This window comes from Salvelinus alpinus, chromosome 19 (assembly GCF_045679555.1).
Source record: "Salvelinus alpinus chromosome 19, SLU_Salpinus.1, whole genome shotgun sequence".
NCBI classification, from domain to species: Eukaryota; Metazoa; Chordata; class Actinopteri; order Salmoniformes; family Salmonidae; genus Salvelinus; species Salvelinus alpinus.
This window is the reverse complement of record NC_092104.1, coordinates 39,191,091-39,206,523: the sequence shown is the minus strand read 5'-3', so window position 1 is coordinate 39,206,523 and position 15,433 is coordinate 39,191,091. Positions and strand designations below refer to the sequence as shown.

The 15,433-nt window shown below is 44.2% G+C and overlaps 2 protein-coding genes across 11 annotated transcripts in view; one reads left to right on the top strand and one right to left on the bottom strand.

Annotated features, from left to right (window-relative positions):
- LOC139545549 (citron rho-interacting kinase-like) overlaps positions 1-3,973 on the bottom strand; it is a 58,176-nt gene extending 54,203 nt beyond the window's left edge. For 5 of the 9 annotated variants that reach the window (XM_071353458.1, XM_071353457.1, XM_071353459.1 and 2 more), the window contains exon 1: positions 1,385-1,752. The gene's annotated coding sequence lies outside the window, so the exon portion shown is untranslated. Of the gene's footprint in view, positions 1-1,384; positions 1,754-3,817 lie in introns of those variants that run through there. The other 4 variants (XM_071353461.1, XM_071353456.1, XM_071353453.1 and 1 more) reach the window with 3 other exon arrangements.
- Positions 3,974-9,462: 5,489 nt separating this feature from the next.
- The window catches only part of LOC139545547 (BICD family-like cargo adapter 1), a 34,412-nt gene continuing 28,441 nt past the window's right edge, over positions 9,463-15,433 (top strand). For both annotated transcript variants that reach the window (XR_011669086.1, XM_071353450.1), the window contains exons 1-2: positions 9,463-10,377; positions 11,392-11,607. Coding sequence is in view for 1 of the 2 variants with exons in the window: in XM_071353450.1 (XP_071209551.1) it covers positions 9,964-10,377; positions 11,392-11,607 (630 nt within the window). In the remaining variant the exon portion in view is untranslated. The remainder of the gene's footprint in view (positions 10,378-11,391; positions 11,608-15,433) is intronic.

Here is a 15,433-nt window from a genome sequence, read left to right as displayed (position 1 = left end):
GAACTCTCTGTAGAACCCTTTTGTAGAATCCTTTTTTTGTAGAACCTTTTTTTTTCTAAGAGTGGGGAAATGCCCCTTACTCAGTCCACTCCACGTAGCCCTCTGTGCCCCATTGGGAACACTAATAAAGCCAACTATATCTGTCCCTAGTTAGACCCTATACAAACCACTTCTCTGTCTTTGATTGGAACTTAGTACATTGAAAATCTTTACACGTCCAGTGTATCTGAGTAAGATATACAGTATTATTCCTTCATGAGCCATCTCAGTGTCAGACAAAGGGGAAAGGCAGAAATTTCATAGTAATCATCATACATTTTTAATGATGATTACTTTAAAATAACGGGGGTGTGAGGGATATTGTAACAAGACTAAAGACTTAAATATCAACATGTATTACTTAACTATCATTAATATGTATGTGTTGTAGTCTAATTGAATGTTGGCCAGGTTTTAGAAACAGGAGCTACCTTTTCACCTGCCCTGAGAGGTAGCTGAGGGAGGGGAGAGGTAGAGACAGAGGTGAAACAACTGTTTCCATTGAAATACATGTTCTCTCAACATAGACTTGATTGATCATTTCAGACATTTCAGCACTTCTTTTCTTGTTACAGAATCTATTTTTGGCCACACAGGCCTTCCTACGCACACATTTCCCTAACAATAACTCACCAAGTGCCTTATCAATGGCAACTATCTCAATTTTGTAGCGAACAGTTCATGTGATTCACGATCAAGTTCTCAATAGAGAGGATTCTTTGTTCTACCAAGCTTCGATATAACAAGGACAATAAACACACAGTGCCTAGATTCTGTTTTTCCAACATGAACTTCCCACTTCCTCAAATTCTAGGCAAAAGAAAGCCACCAGGAAAAAGGTGAGTTGAAACACAGATATTTTCAGAATCCTTTGAAACAGTACATCAAAGCAGAGAGAGAGGTCAGAATGTGAGAGCTGTGATTCCCCTAAGAAGTTGATGGGGATCTGCTGAAAGGAGACAGAGATGCTATGAGAGCGGAGATGCTAATGCACGCCGTTGCCTGAAGAGGATGGGTAAACAAAGACAACCATTTAATGCTAACACAGCATCTCAGAGTCGTGACAATAGAAGACTCTGCTCTCCCACTGATGTATCAGGCACCTGTGCTATACCGCTATCACATCTGACTGAAACTCCCCTGACAATAGCAGAACCACAAATCAATCAATTTGAACAGCATGCCGAGATGGGCAAACAAAGGCTGATCAGTTGCAGTGTGTCGAGGCAGTTTAGAGGTTCTGCACACACAGCCTTGTTGTTACACACATTCCTTGTTGTTACTCTGTCAGTGCAATCAATCCCACCCTGTTATTAGTGAAAGATTCCTTCAGAGCAGTACTTACTCAGACCTGGCCGGTGCTGTCGGTGCCTTGCTGAAGAACCACCTTAGAGGGGGCACATCATCACCCAGAAAGCCCGATCATGTGGGGTCTTGCTGGGCAGCCACCGGCCAGTACGAGGGACTCGCTGATTCATCAAAACTGGAGATGTCATCTTCACTGTAGAGAGTAGAGCCAAATGAAAAGGAGAGAAGAGCTTTGGCAGGAAAGGGAGATGTGAGCAGTGAGAGCGAGGGAAGATTAGCACACAGAGAGATAGAGTGAAGGAGAGAGGGAGGGAATGGAGGAGAGAGGGAAACTGCATTGAAGAGTAATGCAGTAGATCAGTGAAAACACAATTGCATAGACACGCAGGGAAAATCTCGCTTCCCCACTCTCTATTTTTTCTCTCTCTCTTGCTCACCCTCTCTCTCTCTCTCTCTCTCTCTCTCTCCTTCTCCCCACACTGCAATAGATTACGCTAATCACTGTAATACATGCAGCCTGAGTCACTGCTGAAACTCTCCCGCATAACCCAGGCATTTCAGTAACAACCACTCCACAGAGACCCCAGCGCTTCTCAGACACCAAACACAGTGATCTGTTACCTATCGCAGTCTCTCCTATCACATTGCACTGCTATCAAATGTCCAATTTAGTGGAAGGCACAGTGGTCCTGTAACTGATAAGACTGTTTCTTTGCAATAAAAAAAGTTCAAGCTACACCTGTCCACATCTGCTCCAAATCAACTCCAATGATAAAGACATGAATACACTTCAATGCCAAGCTGTTTAGACATGCGTTTGAGCTGTATTAGTCATTCTAGAGAAGTCAGTGAGGAAGCAAATCCATCACAAAAAAAATGATCCCGATGTCACAGTTAGGCTGATTGGCCTTTCTGTCATTGTATCAATGCTGAGTTTAGCCAAACGGACACATACACGCACATGTGAGCAGAAGCACACACACACACATGCACATACACACGCACACACAACAGACATCGCACTGGGGCCTCTGAGGTCCCCGCTTGGGAACAGATGGCAGGACCTGTCCTGGTAAGCAAAACTCCATCACAGCAGTAGAGATATGAAACAGCTTGGCAAGTTCAGGTAACCAATCAATGGTTGTTATGGCCCTGTCAACCACCAGAACACAACTCGGCATTCATATTGCGGGCTACTATTGCTGTTATGAGTGTATGCAATCATTTACTGATTTTAGATCTTAAAGTGTAGATTTGTTTGAAATGAACGTTTCAAATCAAATTGGATGTGGAGCATAGCAGGCAATAAGTAGGCTATAAACTTGCATCATGCATGAGTGGGGAAAATGGACCAGCAAACCAACCACGACAATGACGTTGACTTTGTTTTTGTTGAGTGTTTACTCAGCTCAGATGAAAGCAAAACATTGGAGGCATGCTTTGTCTTATGAGCCGAGAATATAATTGTTTCAGACTCCCAGTGATTCAGACAAGCAGCCGTCTCAATCTGAACAGAAATCTGGGCCTGCAAGAAAGCAAATCCAGTAAGAATCCTCAATTACTGATTTCTCGGAGCGGACTTCTGCTATTACAGCTTGAGGTCATGCTCTATGTCTATGAAAACAGTACATTTGTCTTTGGACTAGGCTGAAAACCAAAATACTGTACAGTACTATCCCCTAAGGAATACCATGCTATGCCATTTGATGTTTGTGCGTGCATTGTATACATAGACCTGCAGAACCAATCAGTGTTCTCTAAACATCTCTTGAGATCCTTTGAAGTGCAACTAATTGTTAGGATTTAGAAATAGAACCCGCTTTTGGCTCAAAAGCATTGCGTAATGCAGTGTGTTGCCAGAGGGACATGATCAATAGCCTTACTGCTGTATCTCCACTTCCATCTGAGCTAACTGCAGCTAAAACCTGACAATCTGCCTCCTGATGACATCTCTCTAAAGACCATTCAACCTGACGAAACACCATTTTTTTTTACAAACTGTTACAATTCAAACACATCACATCATTTTCTGTATAAGTATGCAATTTTGTGCCATTTAATAGAGATCAATGCATGCAATGGTATACATGTACAGTATAATAAAGTTAGCTAATTAGGTTAGGACAATTGTCAACATTTGTCGGCAGATCTTGGATTACACTCCTCTCCAAAACACATCAATATGAAATTGGTTCTGGTTTCGTAGAGAGAATATGAGGATGGGTAGAGGCTTTTGCAGAGGCTTTTTGCTGATGTTACCTAGCAACAAGGTATTGTACATACCTTAGGCCAATCACGGCTTAATATCGAAGGAGGGAGAATAATGAGAGTTTCATCACAATTCACTGAGCTTGTATAAATGATCCTTCAGACTGGATTTATCTGTTGCTAGAGTACAGAGGGGAATTCTTAATCCAAGGAAAATGACACTCCACAAAGCACAATCAATTAAATCTTATATTCCACTCACCTTTATAACAATGTGTCACAGACTTCTTTCAAGACATGCTGAATTTCAGGGACATCAGGAGGACAAAAGTTGTATGAAAGCTCTAAGCAAAGCTCAATACGGTTGGAAGACTGTAAGAAGGCTGTAGGACTAAGATGATTAGTCTGGGAGAGTGGTGACCAATGTGTGCAGAACATACTGAGGCTTTCCTAGAGAAAATACCAGTGATTAAATATTGCCCTCCATTGGTACAAAAATGAAATGACATTACAGGCTATAACACGTGATGGTTTATGTAAGGATAGAGTTCTTAAAGAGGAACACTGCTGCAGTCTGGAGGTGAGTGCCTCTTCTTACATAACTGGAGTCTGGAAGATCACCAGCATTGGCTGAAATGTAGCGAACAGACAGCACTGACAGGCAGACATAGTGTCAGACCAGAGCAGGCCTGCTGTATGACTAAGGCAGATGTTACATAAGTGTTCTCTTCTCACCTAGTAGAAAATATTTACTGTTAACCAGTGGTGGAAAAAGTACCCAAATGTCATACTTGAGTAAAAGTAAAAGTCACCAAGTAAAATACTACTTGAGTAAAAGTCTAAAAGTATTTGGTTTTAAATATACTTGAGTTTTAAAAGTAAATGTAATTGCTAAAATATACTTAAGTATCAAAAGTAAAGTATAAATCATTTCAAATTCCTTATATTAAGCAACCCAGATGGCACCATGTTCTTGTTTTTTTTTTTTTTTACGGATAGCCAGGGGAACACTCAAACATCATTTACAAATATATTACATCATTTATGTGTGTTTTGTGAGTCCGCCAGATCAGAGGCAGTAGGGAAGATGTCTTGATAAGTGCGTGAATTTGACAATTGTCCTGTCCTGCTAAGCATTCAAAATGTAACGAGTACTTTTGGGTGTCAAGGAAAATGTATGGAGTAAAAAGTACATTTTTTTCTTTAGGAATGTAGTGAAGTGAAAGTAAAAGTTGTCAAACATAAATAGTAAAGCAAAGTACAGATACCCCAAAAAACTACTTAAGTACTTTACACCACTGCTATTACAGTTTTTTGTGATTGCTTACACACTTGTGGAATTTGGCTCATTGTGTCAGAACTCTACACACCAGCCAAATAAGACACAACACTTAGAGATAAACATCTCACTTCTATGTCAGAATGAAACTCTGCATCAAAACCTAACAATCCTTTTTCTAAATGGCATTTTTGAAACAAAAATGATACACCATTTGATTTACTCTTTCAAAGCAGCAACAACACACTGATGTACTTTATACAAAACACTGCTGTGCTTATATACAGATGATTTTTTTGCCATTGCAGGTTGACAACAAAAAAACTACGAAAATTAGAATTACAGTACAGTAATAAATACAATATGTTACTGTAAACTCACAGAAAAACAAAAATAATTACAGTAAAATTACAGTGCAGTGGTAAACAAAAAATAGTATTGTAAGGGATGGGGTAGATGGTTTATGGATCCTGCGTTCTGTTAGGGTCTGACCACATCACCTCATCCACATCACAAGTAATGTCATCCCTGGCTAGGCAATTGGGAAAATATCGCCTTGCCCCGTATCCAACCCTGGTCTGACACCACCTCAATGTCTCCGCATGCCTCTTCCATTGCTTGCAGAAGAGGCAGGTGAGCATGTGGTTGGCGGTTATACACTTTCCAACGCCAAGCTGAAAATAATTCCCCAATCGGATTGAGAAATGGGGAGTAAGGGGGCAAGTATACAACTGTGAAGTTATTGTGGTTGGTGAACCAGTCCCTGACCAGAGCAGCCCGGTGGAAACTAACATTATCCCAGATGACAACAAACCTGTGCTGCTCTGGTCCGTCCTGTACAAATGCATTATGTAGTGCATCTCGAAATATGATTATGTGTGCAGTATTGTAGGGACCCAGGGTGGCATGGTGATGGAGAACTCCTTGCAGACTAATTGCGGCACACAAGATGATACTGCCCAGGGACATTCACAACGGCTCATTGTCCAATAACATTTCGGTCCCGACGCCTGGTTTTAGCTAGATTGAATCCAGCTTCATCAATGAAAATGAACTCATGAGGCTGTGCAACTACGTCAAAGTCCAGGACAGAAAATCGGGTACAGAAAATGCATACACCGTACCGTGAATATGGTGTAACTCAAAACACAGGACTACAATGTCAACATTTTCACACCAGGATGGGGGTGGGGGGTGGGTTGGGTCAGACACATTCAGTCAAAACTACAAGCTACAGACAAGGCAGGCGCCCCCACAGACCCCTTGTACATAGTCATAGCGAAGGTCTTTGATTCTAGCGCTGCTCCTCTCAAATGGAACCCTGTACAGCTGCTTCATCGTAAGTTGGTGTTGATGCAAGACACGGCAGAGTGTCGACATACTGACACGGTTGATATTATGGAATGTTGTGTGATCTGCGATGATTTGCTCTCGTTGTTGATGTAGGCGGATGGTGTTGTTTGCCAACACTAGATTGACAATGGCCAGTTCCTGTTCATGGGTGAACAGACGTTGCCTTCCACCCTCAGGAGGTCGTCTGGCAGTTCTGTAGAAAATACAAGAATATGATGTCATTGGTTAGGTTCTTTATTACATACTGTACTGTCATACTGTACACAGTAACATCACAACTGTAGTACATGTACTTCACAGCAATATACCTATTTTTTTGGTTCACTGAGGAGCATAGACCTAATATTGTAGGACTACACTGTATTGTACTGTGATGCAGAATGATGTGCAACAATTACATAGGTACAGTCTAGTGTAGAAAGTTGAAGACATACCTGTTCTCCAGTCTAAATGTCCGTATTATGGATGCTACCGTGTAGCGACTCCGGTTGGGCTGGACTCTCTGCCTCCCTCATCGTCAGGCCATGATTTATGACATGGTCCACCAAAGTGGCCTTAACGGCGTCGGAAATATGTCTCCGTCTATTGCCTGGTCCCCTTCTTTGTTCTTGTCCTTGTCCTCATCCTACTCCTTCTCTCTACCTCTTCCTCTCGCTCTCACTGCATGTTTGCAAAGTTATCACAAAAGAGGTGAGCTTACCCGAGGTCTATTTGTAGTGCTAAGGCTCAGACTAATTGGTGTTATATTACTGTATAAATGTTTTCATGTGTGTGTGGGTATTGCCAATTTCAGGTATGTTTTGCATTTAGAATAAAAGTGTTTTCCCAATGATTGCAAGAGATTTCATTCTTGAATGAAGTGTCTAATGTAAGAAACAGTGTGTAGTGTTTTGCAAGTGTGTTACAGAAATGCAAACAAAGTGCAAAGTGTGTTGCAGAATTGCGAAGCAGAAAATGTGTTTGTACTTTTGGAGACTTTGTTTAAGGCGTGGTTACAAAAGTTAAGGTTTTGATGCTTTTGTCTAAGCATTCACTTTCAGTGTGTAAGCAAATCAGCAAAAACCATAACAAGGAGCCACAGCTCTATTCCCACCATGCATTGTGTATTCCTCTCACGCCAGAGTTTCTTAGTGCCAGACAGTCAGAGACTGTTAGTGTAGCATATTTAATGCACCGCCACCACCACCTACCTATTACTACTGTCTATTTCGTACAGTTATTCATTGCACTGGTATACCTTTTCTCTAAATGATTGTGTGCGTGCGTGTGTGTTTGTGTGTGTGTGTGGTGTGTGTGCGTGTGCGTGCATTTGTGCGTGTGACTGTTCATATGTTTAAGACATTGGCAAGTAATAAATACTGTAGGTAGGGAAAGGAGGCTGGCTACTTACTGTACTCTGGGGCTCCCAAATGGCGCAGCGGTCTAAGGCACTGCATCTCAGTGCTAGAGGCATCACTACAGACCCTGGTTAGATTCCAGGCTGTATCACAATCACCTAGTTAAATAAAGGTTAAATTAAAATAAATAAAATACTAACCAGTGAGCTCAGTCTGTGATGAGATACCATGTCTTCTCCACAGAGGGCGCCATTACACTGCCACATACACAGGTTTGCATTTATTGTGATCAATCTTGTCCTGGAGGCAGCTCTGCAGAGTGGTCATCAGCTGGCCTATCCACAAAGTTATAAAAATCTGATTATAAACATAATCACAGTACTAACCATATGCCTAACCCTAACCTTAAGACCAAAAAGCTTATTTTTGTTTTCATAAATTTTCTACAATATGGCCAATTATGACAGAATTGGCCATATTAATCTCTGTCTTCAGGACAAGATTATTAACAATAAACGTCAACCTGCACCATATACATTGAGTGTAAAAAATATTAGGAACACCTTCCTAATATTGAGTTGCAGCCCCTTTTGCCCTCAAAATACGTTGGGGCATGGACTCTACAAGGTGTCGAAAGCGTTCCACAGGGATGCTGGCCCATACTGACTCCAACGCTTCCCACAGTTGTGTCAAATTGGCTGGATGTCCTTTGGGTGGTGGACCATTATTGATACACACGGGAAACTGCTGAGGATGAAAAAGTGTTACAGTTCTTGACACACTCAAACCCGTGCACCTGGCACCTACTAACATATCCCGTTCAAAGGCATTTAAATATTTTGTTTTGCCTTATTCACCATCTGAATGGCACACATACAAAATCCATGTCTCAATTGTCTCAAGGCTTAAAATTCCTTCTTTAACCTGTTTCCTCCCCTTCATCTACACTGATTGAAGTGGATTTAACAAGTGACATCAATAAGGGATCATAGCTTTCACCTGGATTCACCTGGTCTCTCTATGTCATGGGAAGAGCAGGTGTTCCTAATGTTTTGTACACTCAGTGTACAAAGCAATCCTGGAGATTAATATATTCTCATGCAGTTTTATGTTTACAGCTCCAAGTAGAATAAAAAACATGAGCTGGCGCTCACCCAGAAAAATTATTTTATGTAGAGGTGCTGACTAACGGCAAATAAACTATAAGCTTTAAAAATAATGAGAGTCACACACTCTACATATAAACTCCCAGTAATTTATTGGGTAAATCACCAACGATTCAGCATCACTGTGCCTTCTTCAGGGTAATGTCATGAATGCTTGAACCAGGTTATGCAGATAAACAGTGCAATTAGTGCAACCAATGACAATAGTGAGGGGTGTGTCATAATGATTGAGTTAATTAGAATGAACACTGGACCCCTGTGTGTTATTCTAACATCTAGAAACTCATATTCATGTTGTCAACCTATAACAAAAATATAGTCAAATCCATATTCAAATCATAGTCAAAGAACAGACTAACACACTAATATCATCACTGTGGTGATGATGATGATGATGATGATGATGATGATGATGATGGTATTGATGATGATGATGATGATGATGATGATGATGATGATGATGATGATGGTGATGATGATGATGATGATTGATGATGATGATGATGCGACGCTACTGTACTGAAACATCTTGAAGCAACGATTGTTTTTATACATTTATCTCGTATATAAGAGAAAGAGCATTACATTAATATGGATGATTGAAGGCAGCTGCTTAATCCATGCCTGGCGGCCTATTAAACGTGCCCCATTCCTATGCTGTATGTAAAATAACAAAATATGGCGTTATCATCCTCAGCCAATGGGTGGATATTTGTAATAGTTTGCTGTTGACGTCAGCAACGTGGGGCGCGCATTCCAGGGAGGGAAGAAGGTGGCGCCATCGGGCTCGTGCTCTGCTCGAGTGGGTATTTTGGATATCTGGCACAGGCCTTATAGCTTCTGCAAAATGCCTCGGGTGTAAAGGTGCCAACTATTATGGGGTACTGGGACCCCGCCGCAACGGGGTGGACAGACCGACCGCTGATGAGAGTTCGTCAGGGCGGTTAACGCGGGGACAAAGCACGCTGGACCGACAATCTTTACATTCAAGATAGCCAGCAACAGACATCAAGAGGCTTGTTATCAACTCAGCTGCAGAGGCGGCACTGTTTGTAGGATTAAAGGGAGAGCCTGGTGTGTAAGGTCTTCCGAGTGTGAGGGACATTTTAGTCAGACAAGTTAGCAATTGCCGTGATTTTGATACCAAGGAAACGTATCTATGGAGATATTATCTACAAAAAGAGGATCCGGTCATCCCGACCCAGTGACAGAGCGGGTTCAGTCGGAATAAATAAATTGGTCAATCTCTTTTATTTTTGTCCGCCGGGCGGCGATGTCAGCTTTCTGCCTCAACTTGCACACATCTACCGCCGCGATTTCAGCACCACCCGAACTGGAAAGCGACTGCATGGCGCACCTGCTAGATCAGGGCAACAAAACCCCACAAGAAACGGGAGGATTTCAGGGCCACTCGCTGCTACACACCGGCTCTGGAGGCCTCGGGATGGCGTTGGAAGAGGAATTAGCCATGCTTACCGGGGAGCAGGACGAGGAGGAGGAGGAGGAAGAGTTATCCGAATTGGAGACGCCTGTAATGGGACAGAATACAGACTTTTTGTTGCTCTTCCGTCAAAAAGAGAAGGACTTGGTTTTAGCTGCTAAACTCGGCAAGGCACTGCTAGAGCGAAACCAAGACCTGACTAAGCAATATGAGAAAATGAACAAAGATCTTAACGATAAACTTGAGGTAAGAAGCTAGTAGTACAAACACACACTGACAAATACTGTAGGCTACCATCATGCCAGATTCGTTTTTCAATTCTTAGTTGTTTTGACCATCATTATTCAATTAATGTGGAGTTAAGCAGTGTATGTAAACACGTTGAACTGATTAAGACCGTACCACATTATTGGTAATGCTGTTGAGCAGACTTCACTCTTTAAACAACTGTCTTGAAAGTGTTTTCAGACTGTCTACAACTTACAGTGCAGCTACAAACATCTCCACACAGTGTCATAACAGTCTAATGCCTCTTTCATGAAATCAGATTCTGGGAGCAAAACAGTACTCTTAAAGCAGACTGAGGTCACTCAATTCTTACAATGACTTTTTATTTCATTGATTTGGTTGTCTCACACAGACAGCATTGCAACAGTTAGAGGGGAGGAGTTCACAACATCTTGCAGTGTCACTAAAGCCCCCAAAACCCATAGATTCTTATATTAACCCTCTCACACCACTGCACTTGGCCTGGGCTGGAACAAGTCTAATCCCCTGTAAATGTACCATGGGCATGGCCTATTGTATCTACTGTAGGATACATCTGCTCACAAAACTGATCTCTAACAACACAGTACTATGCTATGACCCAGTGCACAATATTCATCAAGCTATTTCAAAGCTTTTTAGGGGCAGTTAATATTGTTCCTTGTCCTTTTACCAACTTCGTTTTTCCAACCGTGTTTTACTCCTGATGAGGCCTCTTTGTTCAGGACTGATCACCCAGCATGCCCTGTGACCAACCATGCCACCCATCCCAACCCCCCATACTCTGACCCTCTTGTGCTCTCATTAAAAGCCCACCCTCATCCCCTCACCCCCTGCCTCAGCCTTATCAAGCTATGGATAGAAGAAAAGCTGAAGCTTTGTGCTATCCTTTCCAAATCTAAGGACTAGTACTACTACTAGTCTCAAGTCTAACCTAGTCCCTCCAGTCCAGTATCATCTCTAAACCTGTCCCTTGTCTCCCCTCACCCACAGCACCTGGAGCAGGAGAAGCACGAACTGCGGCGGCGGCTGGAGAACAAGGAGGGGGAGTGGGAGGACCGTGTGGCGGAGCTGGAGACAGACGTCCAGCAGCTGCAGGGAGAGCTGGAGCGCCATCAGGTCCAGCTGAGAGAGGCCGACCGTGACAAGTCCACTGCCATCAGGGAGTTGTCAGAGCAAAACCACCGCCTGCTGGAGCAACTCAACCGGGTGAGTGGAGATAACTGTCCGTCTGTCCGTCTGTCCGTCTGTCCGTCTGTCCGTCTGTCCGTCTGTCTGTCTGTCTGTCTGTCTGTCTGTGTCTGTCTGTCTGTCGAACACTGGGACTCAACACTGGATGTCTCAGTCTGCTGTGTTCATTTCTGGAGAGGTTACAACTATGTTCTCATATAGTATGCATACATGCACATACATACACTCTGCTTCAATCTCTTCCCCCATGTCTCCATCTCATGTCTCCATCTCTCTCTCTCACACATCAATATATGCTAAGTCATCGAAATTAAAGTGGAACGTTCCCCTCTTAAACACTGAATAATTTAAAATGATTGGGCTGGGGCGGCATACTCCTTATGCAACCCTCCTGTCAATATTGATAAGTAACTACAGGCTGTTGAAACAGATTTGATATCTTAGGTAACACACAATCCGTTTTAATAGCATACAGTATGTGACTGATGGGTTAAGAACAGAGAAAGAGAGAAAGAATTACAGGATGACTGGGAGACTGGAGGAAGTAAAGGTTAATTCAGGGCCACATGCACTTTGTAGAGAGTGATGGAAGTGTGAGGAGAAGCTGTCATTAGAACAAGGTATAAACAGGGCTATCATCATTCCTCATCCTGATATTGTCCTGATCTTGTCCGTTTACACTTATAAAATTTGATCACAATCATATCACAATGTGTCTTTTAATCGTCTACACCTGTCTAAATATATGGGTACAATCCGAATGTGGACAAGTTCCGGACAAAGGACACATAATTAGCACCAGGTGTAAACAGGGCTATTGATTCGCCTCTATTCATGGCCCGGTTGGATTGATGGAGCTGAGCAACAGCAGGTAATACTGTTGATTAGACTCCCCTAAGAAGATGGATTTACTACAGCCTTCAGTCAAATCACACAATCCTAATTAATGAGGGAGGCATTGCCCTGACAGCCTAAATACCAATGAAAACTAAAAGAAACTAAAAGAAACTTAGGTCAGGAGGGGAGTACACAGCGCTTCTACCAACTTGAGTCGAGGTGCAGCAAAAATCCCATAACTATCTGGAAAAACATCTGGTAAAAACTATTTTTCAGATAAACAAATAGATGTAGTGGGTTCGCACTCAAAAATATATTGCATAAAGCATTTCGGCATGTACGCTATCACGGATGCAGTGAAAATCATTTTCAAAAATGTAATAATGAAGTAAGCTTAATGCGACATCTTTTTGAGTGCGAACCCACTACACCTTTTTGTTTATCTGAATTTGCGGGTTTTACGCACCCAATGGACATTCAATTCAGGACAAAAACACTCAATATTTCATGAATGTATTATCCTCTACATCAACAGAGTGTTTGAAATGATTTTACTGGTGCTCATCTTGCCACTAGCCTCTCATACCAGTCTGAGGCATCGATACAGGCATGGCGTCAATACACATAGCTGTTACTAAAAGAGACTAGCTTTCCACTCACGTGTGTCATGCTTCTGTGTGTGCTGCAGGGATATATCGATACCTAAAAGCTAGAACACCTAAACCTTTGAAAGTTGGTTAAGGTTGTTAAATGGAGAACGCTTTGTGTTGACTGCAGTCAGATAGAGGAGCAGTCTCCATTTTAAAGGCCCCAGGGGATAGGTGGGTGTTGCCTGCTGAGGTGACACCGGTGACAGTGTTGTGGGTGTGGGTAACACTGCCTGTGGTGTGGTGCTGTCTGTCCTGGGAATAGATGTGAGCTGCAGTCAGGCAGATGCTGCTTCCTTCCACAGCCCAGCAGGGAGAGAGCTAGCTAGCTGTCAATGGCTGTTTTTAGCCCTCATCACTAGGGCTGCTGCTGGCTGTATGCTGTCACAGATAGAGTAGCACCACCACTGTGTCATACAGACCTTCTCTCCCTCTCATTTCCATCTCTGATCAGATTAAAGTGAATTACCTGTCATCCACCATCAGTCTCTGACCATGGAGGGGTCGCTGAACTGGTCTGTTGCTATGGATCCTGCTAGGTATGTCACGCCCTGGCCTTAGTATTCTTTGTTTTCTTAAGTATTTTGGTTAGGTCAGGGTGTGACATGGGGAATGTATGTGGTTTTTGTTGTGTCTAGGGTGGATGTAAGGTTTAGGGGGTTTATTAGAGTAGTTGGGTTTATGTTTAGTATAGTTGTCTAGCTGTGTCTATGGTTGTGTGTATGTTTCTAGGTATGTCTATGGTTGAGTGTATGTTTCTAGGGTTGTCTATGGTTGCCTGAGTGGTTCTCAATCAGAGACAGATGTCGTTCATTTGTCTCTGATTGGGAGCCATATTTTAGGCAGCCATAGGCATCAGGTTTTTGTTTGGGTCATTGTCTAGTTCTGTTCTATGTCTAGGTCTGTGTCAAGGTTGCATGTTTGCATTTTGTCGGTTAGAGCTTCACGGTTATCTATTTGTTGTTTTTGCTTCGTTGGTTATCTTCTAAATAAAGAGAAGAGGTATTTTTTACACGCTGCGCCTTGGTCCTCTCTCTCTCCCATGGACAATCGTGACAGAATGACCCAACCAAGAAGGACCAAGCAGCGTGAAAGGAGGGAACCAGAGCCAAGTGTGCTAATACTGGAGGTGAGCAATGGAAATAATACAGAGACTGTTAAGGACTTATTGAGGAGTTTGGAGGAGAGTGAAAGGAGGAAGCTGCTGTGTTGGTGCGTGAGGCACGACATCCACCCGACAGAGCGTGTGCGGGAGGTGATGTTACCTGAGTCAGTTCTCCATGCTCGTCCTGAGTTGCGTGCTAACCGTCTGGGAATGACAGTCCCACGAACCAGGTCTCCTGTGTGCCTCCCTAGTCCTGCACCTCCTGTAGTACCTTTCCGCTCCAGCCCGGTACCACCAGTTCCAGCACCACGCACTAGGCCTAAGGTGCTTATCCAGGGTCCAGTATGCCCTGTTCCTTCTCCCCGCACTAGCCTTGAGATGCGTGTCTCCAGCCCGGTACCACCAGTGCCGGCACCACGCACTAGGCCTAATGTGCTTATCCAGGGTCCAGTATGCCCTGTTTCATCTCCCCGCACTAGCCTTCAGGTGCGTGTCCCCAGCCCGGTACCTCCGGTTCCGGCACCACGCACCAGGCCTATAGTGCGTCTCAGCCGGCCAGAGCTGCCAGTCTGCCCCGAGCTGCCAGTCTGCCCCGAGCCGTCAGAGCTGCCAGTCTGCCCCGAGCCGTCAGAGCTGCCAGTCTGCCCCGAGCCGTCAGAGCTGCCAGTCTGCCCCGAGCCGTCAGAGCTGCCAGTCTGCCCCGAGCCGTCAGAGCTGCCAGTCTGCCCCGAGCCGTCAGAGCTGCCAGTCTGCCCAGTGCCGTCAGAGCTGCCAGTCTGCCCCGAGCCGTCAGAGCTGCCAGTCTGCCCCGAGCCGTCAGAGCTGCCAGTCTGCCCCGAGCCGTCAGAGCTGCCAGTCTGCCCCGAGCCGTCAGAGCTGCCAGTCTGCCCCGAGCCGTCAGAGCTGCCAGTCTGCCCCGAGCCGTCAGAGCTGCCAGTCTGCCCAGTGCCGTCAGAGCTGCCCGTCTGCCCAGTGCCGTCTGAGCTGCCCGTCTGCCCAGTGCCGTCTGAGTCATCCGTCTGCCCAGTGCCGTCTGAGTCATCCGTCTGCCCAGTGCCGTCTGAGTCATCCGTCTGCCCAGTGCCGTCTGAGTCATCCGTCTGCCCAGTGCCGTCTGAGTCATCCGTCTGCCCAGTGCCGTCTGAGTCATCCGTCTGCCCAGTGCCGTCTGAGTCATCCGTCTGCCCAGTGCCGTCTGAGTCATCCGTCTGCCCAGTGCCGTCTGAGTCATCCGTCTGCCCAGTGCCGTCTGAGT